General features: G+C 38.6%; 1 protein-coding gene across 2 annotated transcripts in view; it reads left to right on the top strand.

Moving 5' to 3' along the window:
* Positions 1–23,287, top strand: part of gnao1a (guanine nucleotide binding protein (G protein), alpha activating activity polypeptide O, a) — a 79,590-nt gene that overhangs the window by 2,315 nt on the left and 53,988 nt on the right. For both annotated transcript variants that reach the window (XM_057347549.1, XM_057347550.1), the window contains exon 3: positions 16,070–16,211. In XM_057347549.1, coding sequence (XP_057203532.1) covers positions 16,070–16,211 — 142 coding nt within the window. The remainder of the gene's footprint in view (positions 1–16,069; positions 16,212–23,287) is intronic.

Genomic DNA, 23,287 nt, shown 5'->3' with positions numbered 1-23,287 from the left:
TCCTTAATATAATAACAGCTACTTTAATTAAAATTAATAATCAGCAGTTAAAATATTACATAAATACGTATTATATACATTTTTTTTGTCAAACAAACAAATGACAATATTCATCCCAGTGCTTTCAAGTAAGTCATGTTGCTAATGCCTCAGGCATATTTCTAAGGCATGCAAAGAGTGATGACTCTTTCCTCTCTGAGGATTCACTGTTGCTCTGATGTGCTTAATTGGGTAATAAGAGTGTCTCATGATGGTGCTGTTTAAACTGTTTGGGTCCTAAAGGAGTGGAGTATGTATCTCTGGGCTTCTTACTGTAATGTGCCATGAATGAGTTGGCTTTACAGGGCCTTTGTGGAGCTTAACTAGACAGTTAAATTTTCTGCCACACTCGGTGTCTTGAAATGCATTTTTTAGGATAAAAAATAGGATTTTTTAGGATATTGCAGCGTCTTTGTAATGCATTGCATTGAATGAAGTTATGATAATTATGTTGTGCTGTGAAATTGTTACAGTAAACATTTTTACAACCTGTTAGGGAATGTTATTAAAACCGGAAAATTTTAAAGCACTATGGAAGGCTGATTGTTGGCAGAACTGACTGATTTAGTTTCATACTTTTGCCTGTATGCAAGGCCTTTGCTGTTTTAAGTCTATAAATTCAATCCATGCATTTATTCCTAACCATCCTGTGGTTTAAAAATATATTTTTTCACTTAGCTAGGTTTTTATTCTTTTGTTTAACTGTGTTGTTCCTGAAAAGAAATGTGGAGATGAAACAAGCTGGTGTGCATTTACCGTGTCATAGTTAACCAGGGAGCTGGGAAATTTGTGAAAGATGGAGAGAAAGACGACACAGCAGAAGAGATGTTGGTAAACCCTGTGATTATGGTGTAGTCTTCTAGGAAGGCAACAGCGCTTCCATCTGCTTCATTAGTTCAGCGTGAGAGGGTTGTTTAAACACACAGGCTGCAATCAGTCGCTGATCACATCACATCACCCATACACATCTCCTTTTCTACGTTCCAACACACTTTTTCCTGACACCTAGTCCTGTGGGAATGAAATCTGAGCGATTGAAGATGTATTTTGTGTGTGTGAAAGAAAAGATTCTTGTACCCTGGAGATGGAGCCATGTGTGTTCATTCTGCATGTCATTTCCTCACCCACGCATGTCATGCATGGATGATCAAAAGCAGCCATTGGAAAACAGATGTATATATACAAATGTATATATGAAAAGTTATACGGTACGAGTCGTGTACAGACCACCCTTTGCATGCCTGTTCTGTATCTGTGGGCATATTAAAGCCATGCGTTACCAGTTTGTAGATTTGAGTCATTTGTATAGTTTATTTGTATATATTTGGGCAGTAGGATTATGACAAAATCACAATCGAGCATTGCTTTGATATTGTAATCATGATTATTATTAATTATTATTATTTCATGAAATATTGCAGCGTTTATTGTAAATAGTTTATCAATGTGGGTCATTCTCTTTTTAAAGTTTGTGTGCCCTCATAATCTTCAGTTAAAATCTGAAAATGCACTTCCGTCCTGTAATGACTATCCATCTTAGATGACGTGTGTTAGACGGCTTGGCCGGAGCATCCGTTAACTCCTCTCCTTCAACTGTCAGTCTGCTGCCAGTTCCATTTCAAAATGCAACGGCGGTTTCATACATCCAATCACATCGCAGAGAAAGACAAAAGCCACGCCCACTATTTTTGTCATTCAAAATTTCATTTCACTCGGAAATGCGCCAAAATACGGACTTCCGGTTCAAGGGGGTTGATGCAATTATATTAATGCCTTCCACAAACCGTGATTGGTTACAAAGCTCACCTGCTGCAAAAATAATGTTAATGTAGCGTTGATGCTACTTTTATTCTCAAGGTCAGTTACGAGTCATTTAAATAGGACATTTTTTTGGACAACTAGTCATGTAAGACCTAATTTAGACTCTCTCATTTAATCACATTGACCCATTGTCTAATCTGCAAACTGTAATCCAAGGCCGCTAGTCATTTTATCCTTTAAAAGCAGACTTCTGCTGCTGGATAGCCTGATAGGATTAAAAATGTTTGTTTTTAGTGATCTCTGCAGTATGCAATATGCTGGGCTGTCCTGTAGCTGGCTAATTGAAGGGTTGGAGAGGAGGACCCAGCTGTTCAGTTGCACTCCATCTGTACAGCCGTGGAGCTACACTGTGGCCATACACTTGAGTAGCAGAGCATGAAAGATTATGTCTCCAGTGTCTAGAGAAAAGTATTCGTATTGAGGAATTAGCATTTTTTTCACATAAAGATTTTGAGAAGAAACCCATAGAAATTTAAGTCACTTTTATTTGTGTAGTGCTTTTCACAATGTATAATTCATTAATCATAAATAAGATTTTAGGCAGCTTTACAGAAAGTGTTAAAAAATGTCTAAAAGTGTGTTTGCACTCTAAAAATGCTTATTTTCAACCCAGGGTTGGGTCAAAAAAGTTCATTTAACCAATAAAATGTTTACATTTGACCCAACAGCATTTTAAGTTGAAGCAACCCAATTTAGGTTAATTTACAACCCAGCAGTTGGGTTCGACCCTTTTTGACCCAACACTGGGTTCAAAATAAAATAATAATCAAAGGTGCCATATTCATAAACACATACAACTTTATAACAGACACAGAGCAACCATAACTCGCTTTTCTAAAGATGCAAATACCTCTTGAGCAGATTTAAAATATCAGCTATAAGAATTACAAAGTCTTTCACTTCTTCTGGAAGTGAGACTGCAGCTATACAACTGTCTGGATTAAAATTGGTAACATTCTGGATTTAAAATGTTTTGTTGCAATATATATTGAACTAATGGCCTCCATTACATTTATGAATATTTCTGTAATGTGGTGCAAAATCTTTCATTGCATTTTAATTCCCCTATAGTTTGTTAAGCAAAGAACATGTACTCCCTATTCGACCCTATTATGCGCAACTACAACCTTTACAGAACCCTGCTTGAGTCATCGCCCGGGTTTAATTGGACCCCCTGAACGTTTCCAGCTGTATGATTCAAAGGTTCTTAGCAGATGTATGTTGGAGAGGTTTGAGGTAGGTGAAACCTATTTTAATGCAAAGACAGCGAAGAAAGGGAATTAGCATTAACACAATGCACGCTTGCATGATACTGCAGTACCGCCGGCTCTGTTATTGGCATTGGTTCTAGGGTGCAATGTGCACACTATACTGGACAATTTAGTTTACAGGCTTATGTCTGCATGCATACTGCTGATTTTAGAGAGAATGAGTTATTGTTTCTCTTGGAAATCTTCTTATATGTTTCAGTGAATGCATTATACATGTGTGTGCTTTGTTGTAATAATGGCAACAGTCTGTGTAAGAGTTTGGAGGCACAAGGTAAGTGTGCTTTATTCGAATGCAAGTGCAGTAGGGTTGGGCTGTGACCACACACCCATCCTGACCATAATGACTGTGTATGTGTGTGTGCGTTTGGGGAATCTCTGAGTCACTATAGAAAGGCAAAAATAAGGAGGTCTGATGAAATATTCAAGCTGGTGAAATGAACCTAACAAATGATGGTTTCCCTGTCCATTTTTACTTCCCTTCTCTCTGTGCTCTTCTGACTCTATGTCAGTCTCACTCTCTCTGTAACAGAGCCTGGTTTATGGTCAGTGTAGGAGATGTGATTGGAGTTGACTGAGCACAGGGAAAACAGGTTCTCATGTGTTGAGTTCCCAGGGCTCTGACTGTAATACTCTCCCGTCTCCCCTGATCTCCTCTTTCTCGGCTCTCAGACACAGTGTGACTTTCAGCACCACATGTTCTTTGGGTTGATTTTTGTGCTTCTCTGCAGGGCTCTTTAAGAAGGGTTTGGACGTGTGTGTATATTTGCTTTTATACCTGGGCCGCAGCGGCGTGCACTTTGCATCTGATTTGCAACCTCTGCCGTTTTCCAGGGTATGCAAAGCTATCAAAACAGTTAAACATGCGTAATATTCAGAGCATACCATAACACATAGGCAGAATTTATTAGGCCTGTAAGATTTAAGAAAAGAGATTTGCCTAATGGAAGAATTTTTGTTTTTTACCTAAAACATTATACAGTATTAACACTTTCACTTCTTTTCAATTAAAAACCACAAGCACAGAGGAAGTGTTTAGCTCAGTCACTCTGTCTTTCTCTCTCTCTCTGTCACACACCAAGAGTTACACATTTTTCAGTTTGCATATTCAGATCGTGGATTGAACCCTTGATCTTCTGTTATGTTTGACATGAGGACATTTTTGTCTATTGCTACACATTGAGTATGCCACAATAAACTCTTTGATCAGGTCACCGAGACAAGTGATTCAGATTATATTGAAACAGATTCCACTAGGGCTAGGCCAACTAATGAAAACACAAAACACCTAGAACCACAGTCATTTTTTTGGCCTATATGCAAAAAAATGACTTTCACAATGGACTTATGTAATACTTGTATGCTTCTGTAATTGTTTCTCTATTATTGTTGATGAAATGTATGATCAAGAGCAGAGGTCGCATTAACCGAAAATTCTCCGTCATTGACAGATCGTTTTACCAATGATGGAAAAATCTGAAGGCCGTCCGTCATTTTGACGGATTACAATAAAAGGGCACTTTGTAATTCCCCGTTTTATAATTTCCTTTCATCAGAACGTTATTGTGAGGTACGATTAAGCTTAATGCAAAAGAGGAGAGTGGGAAACAGGGGCACTGGACTGTCAAGTGCTTCCCCGAACCCCTCAATGACCCTTGTTCTCCCACCGGTGCCCCTTTTCCCCCTCTCCATCTCTTTTTCTGTCTCTGTGGTGGGTCCATATGTATTTGGAGAGTTCTGGCTGACCCATGTACTGGTGCAAAGACAAAAGGCTTTTGTCTTTTTGAGGTGTCGTTTGTTAGGCTATAAAGCAGGTCCTAGGCCAGCCCCTTCAACGCCATCACAAAGAAGCTTTATTGCAGAGGCTGTCTGGGTGGGTCCGCTCATCTGATCTGGGGTCAGCTGATTACAGCGTGGCATTGCTATGGGAACTCTCCTTATGGCGTGATTATATAATGTTTTTCTGGATGTGAATGTGAAACGGTACATAACCCACAACATTGTCAGCAAAAATTACGTCAAAAACATACAGCGGCGGAAAAAATTCAGAGACCAATTCAAAATTATTTTTATTTTTTCTGAATTTACTATTTATAGTTATGTGTTACAATGAACACTTTTGTTTCATTCTGTGAACTACTAACAATATTTCTACCACATGTCACATAAAAATATTGTTTCTATTTGAATTTATTGCAGAAAAGGAAAACTGGAGAAACAGGTCAAAATAACAAAAAAGATGCTCTTGTATTTTTTCAGACCTCAAATACTGCAAAGAAAACAAGTTCATAATCATGTTTAAACAATACAACTGTAATACACGTATTTAGTAAAAGTTCAAAAATTATGTTTTCAAAAATGAAACCTACATTTGATCACAGTTTTTATGTGTCTTGTCATGCTGTCAGTCTTTCACATTGCTGTTGGATGACTTTGTCACTCCTGAGGTTTGATTTTGTTTAAATTTAACAGACACTGGACTGGAATGGCAACAATACATCTAGAAATGCTTTTTAAATGAAAATTTGGAATGGTCTCTTAATTTTTCTGTGGCTGTACTTGCTTTCACAAAACGCAAGAGCATCACACTCATATATATCTTGCATCCAGCACAGTATGAATACTTTGTTTATCTGTGGGTGGTAGTGACAGCGATTTAGTGGGGTGATGAGATGGGTGTTAATTGTATCCCACTGTGACTGTGTTTTGACTGTAAAGTATCATTGTAACCTTTACCTGGTGACTGTATGTACGTATAAATTGGTTCGTCTGTCAGTAGTTTCCAGCAGCCTTTGGCCCTGGGGTGCAGACACACACACATACACAAATGGAACTTAGGTATTACACAAGCGACTCTTAATGAAGGTATAATTGGGGATGCAGTTTGGTGCTCTGCCTGTGGCCTTTTGTTGTGCTCACACAGATGCAAAGTGGAGCAGTTCTGCTTTCACAGTCTTCACTTCCTATTTCGGTGGCTGAAAAGTTCAGATGTTGCCCCATCGCTAACAGTAACATCATTTTTCAGGGACAGCTGATAGTTTAACCCCAAACGTGGGTTAACGCTTGGATTTTGCTGTAAGAATCAGTCAGCAGCTGCATGCACGTTCCTCTGGTAAATGCTGTGGATGTGCAGCCTTGTTTCATTTATCCTTTATGCATTCCCCCCTCTTCTGGACTCTGTTGCCATGGTGATGACAATGGCTGCCATAATTAGAGGATGACAAATGACCCGTGCTGCGTCCCAATTCGCCTACTTACTATGCACTAAAAGTATGCACTGTTTTTGTTATGGAAAAGTATATACATTTTAGTGTGTAGCAAAATAATATGCACACACTTGGAAATACTAACAGGAAACAGAAGTGGCCCTTGTTGCCCAGACAACAACAGAAATATTTATTCATTTATTGTTTCATATGTAATGTTAACTCTGTAGTTATATTTATTAATCTAGTGACGCAGCAGTTATTTAATTTTATTAATGCAATGGAGTGTCACTAAACTCCGCCTACTCGCAGTGAGTTGTGGGTAATATTAGCCGTTAGAGTGTGCATCATTCTGCACTATGAATTTCTACCGGAAGTAGTAGACCATCCTGGATTCTTTGGAATACTCTTTTCAACATACTACGATTTGGGACATACTTATTCTATTTTTGAATACTATTTAGGACGGATAGTGTGCGAATTGGGACAGAGCACCAGTGTGGGTAAAGGGGGGAGGGGTGGTTACTGGGAACCGTGAATCACAACAGAAGTAGGAGTGAATCAGGAGGTAGGCCAGGGGCAGAGCCATTGAGAGAGAATTGCGTCAACTCTGTTGACTCCAAATGGAACAGTTTTTTCACAGCAATGGCGATTCATAGAGCCTCTCAATAGTTCCCGGAAGTTACTAGTAACGCATGGAGCTGCAGCAGCAAAACCAGGGCTCTGGACTGCAACCAAAATGCTCGCAAATGCGATAGTTTTTTTTATAATGTGCGAGGTAAAATTTCACAGGGTCGCATTGGTGTGGGTGCGTAAAACGAATTTTGCCCTGCCAAAGTTTTATTTTAACATTTAATGTGATTTATGAGTGGTGAATGACGCGCTTGTGATAATTGCAGGAAAGAACGAGTAGAGAGCTCGCGCACTCCCTCTGTCTGACTTCATTCGGTGTTGCGCAGACCTAACGGCATAAAAGCACTACGGGACAGACTGCTCCCTATGCTTTTAAAACACTCTCAGGGAACATTGATGTCATATTCCGATCGTTCTGCGCAGCGCTTATTGAAGTCGAACACATCGGTTTCTGAACCGTCTCTCTCCCTCACACTTTAATCAAAAGCAAGGTCGGAAGACTGAATACTGTATATGTTTCACATGGCGCATTCGGAGAATATTTTTACCTAAATTACAGCTGGGTGTGAATGTGCTCAAATTAAAACATGTTGCCTTTTCTTCCCTGACAAGTGTTCCGCACATGCAGCTGACATAAAGGAAAAATCCTATCCAGTGAAGTGTTTTCTGTGTTAACTTCTATCTTTTGCGATGTCCTAACAGCTGTGAACAACAAACTGCGCGTCAATGTCCGATTCGCGACGTAATGACTCATTTGAACCGATTCATTTTGTTGAAACAGCTTATTATGTCAAACACTGAACTCACGAGACTCACTGTCTGAACCCATCAAATCAGTCACTCAAAACACCTCTGAACACAAGCGGGCTTAGGCCATTTAACAAGAGCGCTTAGTAAGATTTTGTATTTAAAGTTTATTTATGACAATGTGTAGTAAAGTACATATATACTAATTTAGTTCTGAGTTACTTTTGAGTTTTGAGCTTGCTAATTAAATTTTATGTGATAAAAATAAAGAAGGCCAGTGGCAAAATTACATCTTTTTGGGGGCAATAAAGGAGGATTGTGAAGAGTGACAGGTTATATTTGTATCAGATCATTTCATAGCCAATATATAACTTGAATATAAAACTAAATAATAATAACTGCAAAATAACAAATACAAAGTTTCTTTGCATTTATTTTGGATTTATTGGGCTAGCAAGTGTTAAAGCGCAAAAATGAAGCGGTCTATAGCTGACTATTTTCAAAGACGGAGTGACAAATTAACAGAACGAATCATCAACTGAGGTCATTATGCAAGGTCATTATGATTACAATAAAAAAGGGTGCTACTAAATTGTAAGTTGGTCCGACCAACTTGAAAAATGAGTCTAGAGCCCTGAAAACAGACCGATTGTGGCGAACTTTTAACCCATTTAAAGACGTAAGTGATTTAATGAATACAAAATTAAAGAAATAAAGCATTTAAAGAGAAAACATATCTTCCTGGAACTATCTGAAGGCTCCATGAATCACGTGAGTGCGAAAATTTTTAACTTCCGTTGACGCGACTCTTTCTCAATGGCTCTGGCCAGGGGGAGTGTACAAGGACACTGGCCTCATATGACTGGCTGTGCAATATTTTGTATTCATAACCAGTCCAAACCACCAGTCTGACATGAGTATGCCAAAAATCAGCCCAAATCATTTTCACAATTCTGTTAATCGTCAATGTTAGCCTATAAATAAATATTCAGCCTATCAAGTTTTTTTTAAATCATATTTCTTGTAGAAATCTGACTATACAAGTAGATTATTGTTATTTTTGTGGATTGAATGAAAGAAATCTATATTGTTTGGCAATCTCGGTATGTAATAAGAATGTGGTTTCATGTGTAAAATGGATTGAAATGACCACAAGCCAAATGCAGTTCATTGATGAATTTTACAATGAACATGACGTACAACAGCTTTCCAAAAAACACTCCCGACGTGCTACTGATATTATAAAACCTCAATTTTGACATCAGTTCAATTCAAGTATATTTATATAGCACTTACAGGAAAAAAATAAATCACAGAAAAGTATAGAATATATACAGAATATATGCAGAGAAAAATACAATACAATACATGCACAGAGAGAGAGATAGAGAGAATGAAAGGATAACGAAATACAGCCCTCACAATCAGCGTGTTGTATTTTCTTTCAGTTTTATGTACGTGAATTGATCCAGTTGAATGTGACTCAGATACATCTGCACACAGCAGAGGGGAACAGACAGTGGACATGTTGGGCAGATGCTCGTCTGATGAGAGTGGGGGGTTGACCTGCGAACTCTCGGGTAGAAGCGAAGCCATGATTATTATCGTTATAAATAGATGTCCCTCCCGGCATTCGGTGGGATAAGTGGCCACGTCCGGAGGGTGATGACAGGAACAGTTCTCAAAAGCACCATCAGGACAAAGGATTCCCTTACAAATGACATGAGCCAGTTCTAGGTGATAGGAGAAAGAGGTAGTGTGGGTCGTTGAGTGTTCGTGTGTAAGTGTATTTCTGTTTTGGCTGCCTAGTGTGCGCACTTGTGATACTTCACACTAACATTCCACCCCACAGCTTCAGAACTTTTGCTGACAATGAACATGAATTTTCCTATCCATTGCCATCCCCAAGCTGGGCAGAGTCAAGATATTATTCAATATAATTTTGATTGTGATCCAGGTGTACTCAACCCAGGTTACAGGTCACATGGCACAGTTGGGATAATTGTCATAACCTCAGTTTACGAGTTCAAGCTGGCCAGATCCTGTAGCTCTCGAGACACATACAAATGCTCACCTTACAGACAGCCCCCCTGAGCTGTGGGAAATTACAGTCTTCATGCATGACTGACATAAGTTTTCTAATGCGACACGATCCTTTTTCTCTGTTCTCGCTTTTTCTTTAAAGGGCTCATTAAATGAGCACTTTCAACAATTTGATATGATTTATTAGGGTCTTCATGAAATGTCTGGAACATATTTTGCTTAAAAACACTCAATGGCTGTGTAAACAAAACCCTTTTTGCCTCGTCAAAAACAGCTATGCTCACAGCAACCCTTTTTGGTGCATGTCTCTTTAAATGATAATGAGTTACAGCGCACCCCATCCCCCTTCCGTCCGGCGTGTAAACACAACACATGTGTAGTACTGCCATTGCAATGGTTTAGCTAAATTACGTTTCCTGAACTCCTCTGCGGTTAGTTTCGTTTTAAACGTCTCAAATCATTCGTCCAGAGACCTAAAAATCCGTCACAGCAAACAGCGCTATGCGCTCACGTTGTTCGTGTATGCTTGCCTAAAATCCATGGAATGCACACCTGCAGATCTTAGCAGAATTACGTGGATTTTAGCGCTTGTCTTTGACAAGTTATAACGTTACACACACAACGTAAGAGCATAACTAGTATGCTGTGACAGATTTTTCAGCCTAAAGCCCATTGCACATTGAGTCCGAAATTTGCGTCCGAAATTTGCGCACGTTAAAAAATAAATACGACCTCACGTTGTGTCAATCACATTTACACACTGCCTCCGATATTTTCGTCCGTCATAAAACAATTCGGACCGGGTTCAATTTTCTGCGGTTTTCGCATCCGTCAAGCATTTTGAGTGGCCTTTTTTAACAATTCAGAGACACTGTACAAACAAGAGCCAAATACGAAAAACGCATACGACAGTTTCGGACTGTATGTGCAAAGACCTTAAGGACGAATGATTTGAGACGTTTAAAACGAAACTAACCCCAGTGTTCGCCCCTGTTCATTAGCAAAACAAACAGCTTGCTGCAGCTGAACATATTAACGCACATAATGTATTAACATACATACAGCTAAACTCCAAGTGCCCATTTGCCAAATAACATATAAATATAGAGTAAGTTTAACACTGGCTTTGAATGTTCCATTTAGCCCGTGACTGACTTCGCTACCTTCGCTATCATATGCTAACGTTATTCTCATATATATATACGGTACATGTACGTCAATTCAGACTGTTGATAAATATTACTTACATTGGCAGCTTTGTATTGTTCAGTTGGTCTCGATCCCTCTTGAGGAACAACTTTGAAGCTAATCCTTTGAAGCTAAAGCTAAAACCTAAAAGGTTTTTACTTATGGTTTCTGATGGATTTCCACTAAAAATAAAATAAATCCACTCCTGTTTCTTCCGAGGGTAGGACTCTGTGCAGCGACTACATTGCATGTTGTCCACGAACTTTAGCCATGGTGTCACGTACACCACTGTCGCTTGTGAAAACAACAATGGCGGCAGCGCCGAGGGTGGAATTGTGTAGATTAAGGGGCGGTAATATTATAATAAGAGCCTGCGTCTATGTCACAACAGGAGTGAAATCTGAACGGCTTGATTTCTCACATGCTTGCAGAGAAAAGCTTACCAAAACAAAGTTACTGGGATCTTGTTTTTCACGTTTTCTGGGTTGCTAGATGCACCGGGGACTTGATTATAGCACTTAAACACAGAAAAAATTTGACTTTCATCCAATGGGTCCTTTAATGAGCTGTTCTATAATAAGTTCTTCTGCAGGAAAGGTTGCTGTAATGATGTCTTTCCTCCACCCCCATGCTGGCTTCACAAGACCAAGCCTATCAGATCAAAGATGAGAATGAGTGTTAAAGGGATGCTTCACCCAAAAATTCTGTCATCATTTACTCACCCTTAGATTGTTCCAAACCTGTATAAATTTCTTTGTTTTGCTGAACACACAGGAAGAAATTTGGAAGAATGTCAGATCTCACCCACCATTTACTGCCATAGTAGGGAAAATAAATACTATGTGAGTCATTGGGGGGTGAGATTTCACAATCTTCCAGATATCTTGCTTGTGTTCAGCAAAACAAAGAAATGTATACAGGTTTGGAACAATCGAAGGGTGACGACTTAGTTATGTGTATTATATTGCATTTCTGTCAATAGATCCTCCAATAAATTACACACTGGACCTTGAAGTATAACTCCAGTATCTCACTCAAATTTAGACATTTTTAGGAAGACACCATATGCAGATTTATGTACTCATATTTTAATCCGGAAATGCACATTGTTCTGTTTACATACACATTCAGTGTATGTTTATAAATTCATACATACTGCAGGCCTGAGCAAAGTCATAAGAACAATCTGGAGCTTGCACAAATATTGACTTGTCAAAGTCACTGACTTGTGCAGCATCAGCAGCCTTCTCTGATTTTTGGCAAGACCTAAGATGCATTGATTGAAAAGCACATACGCACAGCTGAGCAGCACATATCCATTGCTTGATTCATAGTGCTTGCATTGTACCCTTACACATTTGGCAGACACTTATCTAAAGCAGCTTACGGTGCGTTTAAGTTACATATTTTATCATTATCTGTCTTCCCTGGAAATCGAACCTGTAATTTTGGCTTTGCAAGCACCATATGCTACCAGTTACAGAAAGTGTTTAATAAATGGTGCAAAGCATGTCACATCCATCTTGCTGATAGTTTCTGTCTGCCTTTGGGAGGCACCTAATTAGTTTTACGGTGGTTCGAAGGAATTTTGGCTTGTATGTAAATGCTTAAAATAAACAGTGCAGTTCACTGCAGGATTTTAATTTCCCATAATTTCGCATCATTTTGAATATTTTAAAGTTACTGTACAAAGCTAATTACACCGAATGCAGTTTGTAAACAGCTTTTTTTCTCCTGTTGTCAATGTGTATAAAACAAACCGAGGTCATGTTATCCATGGTCAGTCGATACAGATGCGTCTAGTGGTGGCAGATCTAATTGACTGGTTGGTGCAACCCCAACATGCTCTCATTCTAGTCTACAGGCACACATACCTGTGTGGGAACCTATTTGGCCTCAGGACAAAATCCTGATGTCAGAGCACACATTAGTGACTAAGTGTGTGTGTGGCCCTTGGTCTTTCTTTGCCAGGTCGACTAGAACAGGAGCCCTATCAGTGAGAGTCTACTTTCAGTGTCTCACATTTAACAGATCAATGTTTCCATCCTCCCCCGGGAATCAAAAACCGGTGTCTTTATTTATAAGAAAAGACCCTAAACATTTGTTATTTTTATCACCTGAATTATTTATTGGTCTTCTGAGAGAAGTGAATGAGAGAGAACATTCTCAGAATGGATGTACAATCTTACCTCATAATCATACTTTTTTCAAGGACCAGTTGTTATTGTAAGTAGACAGTCGTCACCTCACTTGAGTTTGTGTGTATGTGTGTGTGCACACAAAGCAGTCAGAAATATCAAACCCCAAATACATGTCCCATCACACCTCTCCCTGGCACCAGTCTAATAAACCAGTGTGATGTCTGGTCTGCATAATGCCAGGCTATGCAAGACTGTCTGGCTTTTCTCATGCCACACTAACACTGTTTACTGAAACCAGTAAAACCTAGTGGGGTGCAGAACGCTGACACAATCATTCACAGGCTTTAGCTGTCAGATCAGGCAAAGCCATTGTGCATTAACAAAAACATTTGCACACTAAAAGGGTCAAAGCCTAATTCAGACATGATACGTCTAAAAATCGCACAGGCCAAATTTCAGTATCACAGAAGGGACAGATGTCCAAACCTAATTTCAACTAAATCAATTGAATTAGGGAAGGACCAAGTGCAAGTCGGGCCCCCCTTTATGATTTGGCTGCAGCACAGTCATGTCCATTTCTTTGTGGAAAACACACCCTTTTATGTTGCAAATGCTCTACTTTTCTGAGATGTACGTTCATGCTGTTTATTGTATTTACTACTGCATTTTGTAAGAATGCTGAACATTTAAGCAATGGAAAAGACTAAATGATAGACAGAAATGCACAGACAATTTAAATCATAATAAGCTTGGCTATGTAGACAGGACAGGATTCAATCCAACACCATTCTGAACAATAGATACACAACTCTGTACGGCTTGTCCTAATAAATATTAATAAAAAATGCAGCAAATCTGTATTTCCTTCCTACAATGTATCCATACAAAATGAAAATTAACTACACCTTAGAGAGATGAGAATTATTTGACCTTAGTGACAACAGCAATTTGCAATTTTGCAGCTTTTGTTATTGCATAAATATAATCTGTGTAAGTCTTTTATCATTTCTTCTCTTTATCTTGTGCTTTAATTCCATTGCACTGCAATGTACATTGTATCCGTGATATTAATTATATTCCCAAAAGTCCCATACAGATTAGGGTTGGAAATCAAGAATCGGTTTTATCTCAGTAAGTACTCAACCCCCTGATACACATTACTTAGATATTCTTCTGACATTGTTACCTGCAGCAGTACTGAACATGGCACTTCGAAAGAAATGCTGTGAGCTTGCATGTGATGCGAAACACTGGGCACTGTGAAATAATACAACATACTAAGAAACAGATTAGATGCACATTAAGAATCTTAAATTCATTTAAAAACACATTTAGCTTATAATATATTGGCACTATTAAAATATTACACGTTCATGCGCAAATCAGTCTTTCTGACTGACTGTCAATTGAATTCACTTAAACCTACATGGGAAGAAGGTAATATAGGCTAATATATGTGGCCTTCTTGGCCTCTGAAGTGGAGTAACTCTGATGTGAATTGTGAATCATGTTAAATATAATTATCACTCTGTGGCTTTGGCAATTAAGTATATTAACCCTAATGGCAATAAAGCAAACTAATTAAATTTATGAAGACTGAGGAACAGAGACCAGGGCAACGCATCAGGATGGAGCCCTGGGGTCCTGTTAAAGCCAAGAGCCCCACCAAGGTGTTTGTATCATATCACTAACTGTATATTCTTGAACATGAGTGTTTTTATCCACGTCTCAAATTGACCTTGATTGAAGAATGGCTCTTGCATCCCTGTGTGTTCAAAATCATCTTTTCTGGGTTTGTTAATGTAAATATAAAGCGTATTGTTATAATTGAAATAATATTCAAAATCTTTCTAACGAATGCGCCTCAGGCACGTGAGGTAAATATATTTTGCATAATTTATGCTAACCAATGGTACTTGTTATGGACGGGATGACTGGTGTAGCCCCACCCCGTTCTGCAGGCTTCAGCCATATGCAGCACTGTGTAGAACGAATCTCGTACGACCGAGTAGCCGTAGACAGTCAAATTGGTATTTTAATGTCATACGCTGATCATCCGTGCTGAATCCCATAAAGTTGGACACACCTGATTACATACGCATACATTCATTTTGGAAATTATATTAGCATCTTAGTGTTTCAATCCATTTTTTTTTATTATACACAATTTACTTGCAACGGTGGGATGCAACGGTGTTTCATGCATTCTGACTTATTTACAATGTTAAGCATGCAGGCTTCTCATGCTTAACATGGTCAACTTGTCAAAAAACAAGTTGGACATATGACGTAGTATTTCTGTGCTTCATACACTCCCCCAGCACTCCAACTTGTTTCGGAAAGTTTTTTATAAGTCTAGATCCCTGTTTCGTAACAGGGATCCTATTCCTTTTATTGGGCAATTCTCCCGGAAAAGCACGGCAAGGCGAAAGAAAGAGCCCGCCCACGCGCCAACCGACGAGCGAGACTCGAAACGAAGTCATATGTCTGTGTTTGTTTGGCAATCGGCACGTACGTGCATAATCTAAACAACACGAACTTATAGTGAATCAATAGTTATGTAATGATGTAGTTATGTTATATGATGATAATGCAATGATGTAGGGCAGGCTATTGTGTGCTTGTGATTTAGTTCCCCCCCCCGCACACCCCCAGGACATCGTGTTTTTCCGGAAATAATCGTACAGTTGTATCTATCTTTTATAAATGTGATCAAACCAAATACTCTTCGAAGATACAAAGTATGCAATACTACTCTATAGGTACTCAAGATTAATATAAGATTTGCAGAAACTTTGTGTGTTATGGCAGCTTTAAAACCATGATATGACATCTTTCTATCAATACTTTAATAGCATACTTTAATACTGTAACTGCCTGAGTCTCATTTACAAAGCGCACTATTTGCCTGTTAAGGAAAAACACACACAGGCGCACACATGTCACAGCTTCACTCTCTAACATACTTTCTTTGTGTGTGCAGGATTATCCATGAGGATGGTTTCTCTGGTGATGACGTGAAGCAGTACAAGCCAGTGGTCTACAGCAACACCATCCAGTCTCTGGCTGCTATCGTGCGTGCCATGGACACACTGGGGCTGGAGTATGGAGACAAGGAACGTAAAGTGAGTACAACACAAACTCTGATAAGCTGTAACGCTTGCTAAGAATGAAATTCCCATAGAAGGAATTGCAATGTGATTATTATGAATAATAAATCTAACACGATCAGGTGTAATGTTACTTTATAGCATACTGTTCTTTTAGCATAAATTAGCACAGGAAGGACTGACAGTCCTTTAAAAAAATATTTCACATCAATTGTACATGCATGAAAACCCCTTGACAATGTATGTTGCTGCATTTATGTGATACCTAAAGCTTCAATTGTTCAAACACCAAGAAAGTTCCTCATTATAGAAATTGATGTGTGGCTTAGGGGCCATTTAATATTGTTTGTTATTATTTGTACTAAATCAACACATTAAAGTAACAGCCCTAAGCACAAGGCTTCACATTTTTCATAATGATAGGATTTGTTTTTAAAATTTTGACCTGTATGTCTGTCTGTGTATAATAATGTGGGAATGCGTAGGATGAAATAATATTAAAGATGTGTTAAATCATGTATGTGATGATAATGGCATTTTTAATTTGTTTGACTATTGCACTCTGCTTTATAGCCGAGTGAAACTGTGAAGACACAATTATGATAGATAAATCTAGAAAAAGTACTGTAATGTATACCTTTGGGTGTAAGATAATTCAGGAGAGTCAGGTCGGTCACTGACAACAGAAAATAGCCTTCACTTCAGTGCGAACCAGCGCATTTTTTTTTAGATGCGGCCATGATCTGTTGCTAAGCACCCTGTGAAATGGTTTATGTGATTTCTTAGTATTAAAGACAAAAGCTACAAAGCATCAATGTAGCATCAAAGCTACATTGGCCAAGATAAAAGTTCTTACTGGGTTTACATCATGGAAAGATCAAGATTTTAATCAAATCTCAAATGCGGATAGAAACCATTACAGAAAATGAATAAACTACGATTCAGACACATTTTCCAAATGAATTCATAGAGAGCCTCAGCAAATTCGGATCATATTGAAGATGATGTTTAAGCATTGAGCATTGATAGACTTAAGTCAGAAACCATTACCTAAAGCAAAAGTAAAATGATCACGGCTGGGAGGGAAAACTGAAGGTGAAATAACTTTCGCTCTAAAGATTCTCTGCTACTACCTTTCGTCTGTGAGAATATAAGGAGTCACAATCCTGCGGTGCCCATTACCAAGAGCTCTTTCTGTATAATGTCTTTGAAGTCATTTGGCTAAGCAGGAAGCAATATTTTATTTTAATCAAACCAAAGCCGTTAATACGGAGGGAACAGTCATCTGAAATATCTAGCAGTCATCGATTAAGATATTTTTTCGCTTGAGAAATTGAGAACCTCTTTGTTTTCAGGTTGAGTTACATATCAGGAAGCTGAGCTTGAAGGACACGGTATCTATGTACCCAGAAAGAGAGGTTATAGATAGCAGTATGGCATTGCGTGCATTTGAAAGTGACTGTTACTAAGTTGAGTAGGTTATAAGTCTATGTTCGACAGACTGAAAAACATGTTTCAAACGCTAGTGAGTGGTCTTACCCTGCGTTTATTCACTTAGCTGGTTGCACTGAATTCTGAGATTGTCTTCAAACAGTGTGTATACGCTTACGATGAGAACAGATCACTCGCACGCATCCACACAAACTCTTTGGCCCTCTGTTCCTTCAGGCTGTGGAGGCCAGCTGGCTCACACCTTTTTAATCTGAGGTGTGAAGCTTTTATTGGAACTGCTCGCTCAACAGCCCAGCCTTAGTACATCTCTATGCCCTTTCTCTCTCTTTCTCTGTGCTCTCTGTATGTCTCTCGCCCACTTCTTTTTACCACATCATTCTACCTTCCCTCTCTCTCCTATCTGTCGGCTTTTGTATGCAATCTCACATCCCCCTCTCATCTCTATCACCCTCCTGTATCTTCTCTTCTCTTCCACCGATCTGACCCTGTTGCCATGGCTACATCTTGTTTCGCCTTTCCACAAGTCTGTGTCCGTGGGCAATGTCACTCACATGCATTCTGCCCAGCATCAATGAGGCAAGCATCTCATGTGACCATCCATGCAGCGTGTGTGACCAGTGAGCTACGCCTTTTTAAAACAAACAGTGTAGCGGTTTCCCACATCCTGCCATGTGATGTTCTCGTGTGCTCTCTGTGGTAGTCTGTTATGTGAGCCTGTTGTTCTCTGCCTTTCTTTAAATGTGGAGCATGTTTACTTGACACATCTCTATCCACGTGGCTGTCCTGTTAAAGCCAAGTTGTGTAATGGTGGATCATGCTACAGCCTGTGGAAGAAAGTCCGTTCACCCTATTGTGATTCCCTGCTGTTCAACACGTCATGTCATGCTGCGGGTGAATTACATTGTACCAAAATGGCTGCCATTTTGAGCCGAATAGCCTCCATAAGGCACATTGTGTCGGTGTGACCTCACCAGAGTTTCACACGTCCTGAATCCTGAATGGCACAAATGACTGAAAATATAAATCGTTGGTCTGTGGTAGGCAAGGGCCGTCTGCCCAGTGCCTGGCATCCAGATGGACACAGATGGGCTTTTGCCATTTCAGCCCTCTGGTTCTGCTTCGCTGTCGTGACAAAGGGCCTAAACTCCCGAAAAACGCAGCTTCGGTATCACCAGACTGCGTGCTAATCTATATTCAAAAACCTCCCAAAATGGAACTGAGAAATAGGATTGCAGTCAGAATTAGGAGTATTTGCTTATTTGCTTATGGAGGGAGTTAGTGAGAGAGCAGCTCAAAAGGCTTTAAATTTGAAGTGATGTATCCTGCATTGGTGCCGACATGATGTCATGAATTCTGTTCTCTAGCCATTGGAATTAGGCTACTTATTGACTTACAAAGATAAATATGTGCATGCAACGTCCATTTAATGGATATTAAGTCTTGAATTGTTGTATATTTTCTAGGTTTGAAAAGAATTTGTTATTTTAGGCGGTCATTTATATGTGCTATGAATTGCTGTTTTATGCCCATGGAAATAAATATGCAAATCATAGCTTTTTAAACACTGAGACAAACTGTGGATGTGGCAAAAATGTGGTCGATATCACATTCTACAGGATGTCTGGAAATACTGACGTTTCATTTGCTTTAGTATAGGACTGTCAAACGATTAATCGCATAAACAATAAATCGCATCCAGAATAAAAGTTTGTGTTTACGTAATCTATCTCTGTGTGCTGCGCATATTCATTTTGTATTTATAAACACACACATACATGTATACACATTTAGGAAATACTTACATGTATTTATTTATATATTTACCAATAATTTAAATGATATATAAATGTTTATTAATTTATATATAAATGTTTATTAATTTATATATTTCACATTTTTCTTAAATATATGCATGTATGTGTATGTTTTTATAAATACAAAATTAATATGCACAATACACAGACATATATTATGTCAGTGTTTCCCAACCCTGGTCCTCGGGGCACACCTTCCAGAATGTTTTAGTTCTCTCCCTATATGAAACACCTGATTGATTAGTTGATTCAGGTGTTTTATATAGGGAGAGATCTAAAACATTCTGGAAGGTGTGCCCCGAGGACCAGGGTTGGGAAACACTGCATTATGTAAACACAAACGTTTTTTCTGGATGCGATTAATCGCGATTAATCGTTTGACAGTCCAAGAAAAAGGTGTAGCTCTTTACCCAAATCATCACTGGTATACGCTGTTGTTTATTGTGTTGGTACGAGTCTGTGGGTTTCTGTGTATCGAAAAGAGCTTTGAAATAAGAAAGAAACTTCTAGCATCAGAATATTCCCAACAGTCTCGCCAGTGCCCCAGTGGTGCTCCCACGCCCACTCATTTCCTAAGAGAACCCATCAAAACAGCCTCATCATCTGCTAATACTCTTTATATAAGGCTGACCTGGAAAAAACCTGCGTGATCTACCTCTATTCAAATGAGAAAAGTACCTGGTTATGTGGAATGTTGTGACGTACGTCTTATAAATAGAACAAAAGTGAGGTTAGTCCTTTGCATGCTTGAAGTGATAAATAGTCAAACACAACGCGGTCTGTTAAATGTGCTACATAAACCATTTTCCTTCTATTTTTATGTGGCGCATGCATGAGCGTGTTTTGGGAACGATTCATTATCATTAAAGCTTTATTTTTACCTGTCCCACTTCTGTGTACAATGCACATCTGGTGTAAGTGTGCGCACAAATGTGTGTGTCAGAAGATGTTCATAAAACTAAGCTTCTGAAGGCATGCACGAGGGACTGTGCTTTTGCATATATTCGGATTAAAATTTAAATTAAAAAGCATTTTGAGGGGAAAACTGTGAGCATTTCAGGTTAACTGGAACAATACTGCTTTTGATATCTACATCCTTGCCTCCATTTGTTTCTCTACAACATTTTTCCCTTGGGTCTATAGCTACTGTTGTGAATCAGGCCTATGAATGACCAATCAATATCTCCACATCCCAAGTAAAGTGGTTTATTAGTTGAAAAATGATCTCTTAGAATCACTTACAAGTCTCTTGTGAAAATTCGCTCTTAAATAAATGCCTTCCTGTCCATATACAGTGCTTTTAATTTAGTAGCTTCAGGTAAAAATGTTAGTATATGTTCTATCAACAAAGACAATCCATGTAGGGTGTGTTTTATATTCATACTCAGTTTAGCCTGGGTTCCTGCATCTGACTACTACTGTTTATTCATAAATTGGCAATTCAACATCTTGATCATGTCCAGTTCACCCCATTATTGCATTTTAGATCATTCTTTGTGAAGTTGGTTGAATTGCAGTACCACCGTTAAAAATAAGAGGGTACGGTTAGTCATACGGTATTTATAGGATGTGTAAATTAATTTAGTGTGTGGCAGAAGGAGAGCCCTTCAGAAGTATTAACAGATCCGTCCCAACAGATTACACTGCAGCCTCCATTTTAATTGAGACTCTTTTGTGTCAAGTCTCTGGTGTTTGGAATCATGAAAGTAATGTCTTGGTATCTTCTTCTAACAGTCTTATAGCTCATCTTCACAGATCCCAAATATAATCATTTCAGCTGCATCTTAATTACATATTAGGTTAATCAATTTACCTCAATGAATCTCTACACTGGTGAACCTTTCCATGAATACGGTGCACTTTTGTTCCAAAGTACCCTTACTAAAGGGACCAATTCCATGATTGGTTTTAGAAATTAAAGCAATGACTAAACAAACTTCTCTTTCTTTTATGGGAAATTTAAGTTTACCAATGATCACTTTCAAACCTACATTTGGGCCCAAACGCAAGCTCTCCTCTCGGAGATTTAGCCTGAATTTGCAACCTTTGTCATTTCAATTTTTAAATACTAATGGTTATTGCTAAAAAAGAGAGTGCTTTTGTTTTGCATTTAGACATATCCCATTGAAAATGAATAGACAATAAAATGGCTTACAGTATATATTTTGTTTGACCTTGAGATTTCTGATGATTAAATGCATTTGTTAAAAATAAAAAAAGAAGAACAAAGAGTTGAGTTTATGTACAATAATTATAGAAAGTGTTTTCCAGTCTGTTGCTTTTTTAAGTATGATTTTACATAAGCTGAATATTGAGTCCATGTTTATGCTTTAGCAAGATTATTAATGGATTCAGCTCAGCATTAGTGGTCTGAATATAACCTTCTCCAGCAAAATGTGTGTTGACAAAGTTATGAAAGCTAGTCAGTGAAGTAGGGTGTAATGAATGTGTCTGGCGCTCTTCCCTTGTGTCTGCCCTTGCCTAAACTGTGCTGCTGTCACTTTATGAGACCTGTGCTGTTCATTCTTAATTGGAGTGCCAAAAAAGCAATCAGGAACGAATAGCACCTCAGCCAGATGGTCACAGTCAGTGGGCTAGCGAGCTGTCCTCGTCTTCTTCATATGCCCAGGCCCCAGATTTTATTACCACGGGTTCATCACTCTGTGCATGCTTGTGTGTTTAAGCATGAAAGTGCACATATGTGATTTTAGTGGGTGGAAATTTGCCCACGAGGAGATAGCTGTTTCAGATTATGAAAAGAGAAATAAAAAATAGAGCAAAGGGAGCTTTTTGTCCTTTCTTGTAGAAAATGTAATCTGCATCTCTCCAGATGTTTGCTTTATGGACCACTGGTACGGTATATTTCCTTTGGTCATCATTATAGTGACTTGCATCACTGCTGGTTTAACTAGACCGAGTCTAGACGGTGTGTTCTGAGGGTTAATGTAGAATGGGAAAATGGTTCTTAGCAGCTGAAATGGTCACATTTAATAATAATAATTTAGATTTAAAATGTGATTTATTTATTTATTTGTGTGTTATGATACTTTATCAATTGTCACAATTAAATGGCATGAGTTTGGGGTGGGACTTTGTGTCAGGAGAACCAGTGACAGATGGAGGGATTTTTGTTTGTTCTTGTTTCAGTGGTTTTGCTTGTTGATACAAGTAGTAGAGAAATTACACACTTCAGCTTAAAGGGATAGTTCTCCCCATTTTTTTTATCATAATCTATTGTCATTTCAAAACTGTGTGACTTTCTTTCTGCTGCAGAACACAAAATAAGTCACTTCAAAGAATGTTGGTAACCGAACAACAGTGGTACCCATCGACTTGCATTAGTGTCTATACCAGTGGTTCTCAAACTGGGAGCCGTGGCCCCATGGGGGTCCCCAAGATGGATCCAGGTGGGCCACAGATTTTGTGGCATTTTATGAGATATAGAAATTTATCATAGATTTTATGCAATCAAACATCCGAAAAATGACACCACCAACCAAAAGAATTGAGGTTCCAGCATTGTATAACTGAATGTTTTTGGTTTAATTAAAATTCTAAGTTTAAGATTATACGTCTTTATATGGGGGGCCACAAAGCGACGCACTTAACACAAAGGGGGCCTTACAACGCAAAAGTTTGAGAACGACTGGTCTATACAATATAAGTGAATGGGTGCCGCCATTGTTTGGTTACCAACATTCTTCAAAATATCTTCTTTTGAAGAAAGAAATGCCATACAGGTTTGAAATGACAAGAGGGTGAGTAAATTATTTCATTTTTTCCCATTTAAACTATCCCTTTTAATAGCAATGTGTATAATGTTGA

The sequence above is a fragment of the Triplophysa rosa genome, linkage group LG12 (genome assembly GCF_024868665.1).
Source record: "Triplophysa rosa linkage group LG12, Trosa_1v2, whole genome shotgun sequence".
NCBI classification, from domain to species: Eukaryota; Metazoa; Chordata; class Actinopteri; order Cypriniformes; family Nemacheilidae; genus Triplophysa; species Triplophysa rosa.
Note: the sequence above shows the minus strand (reverse complement) of the source record. Positions and strands in the feature narration are given on the sequence as shown.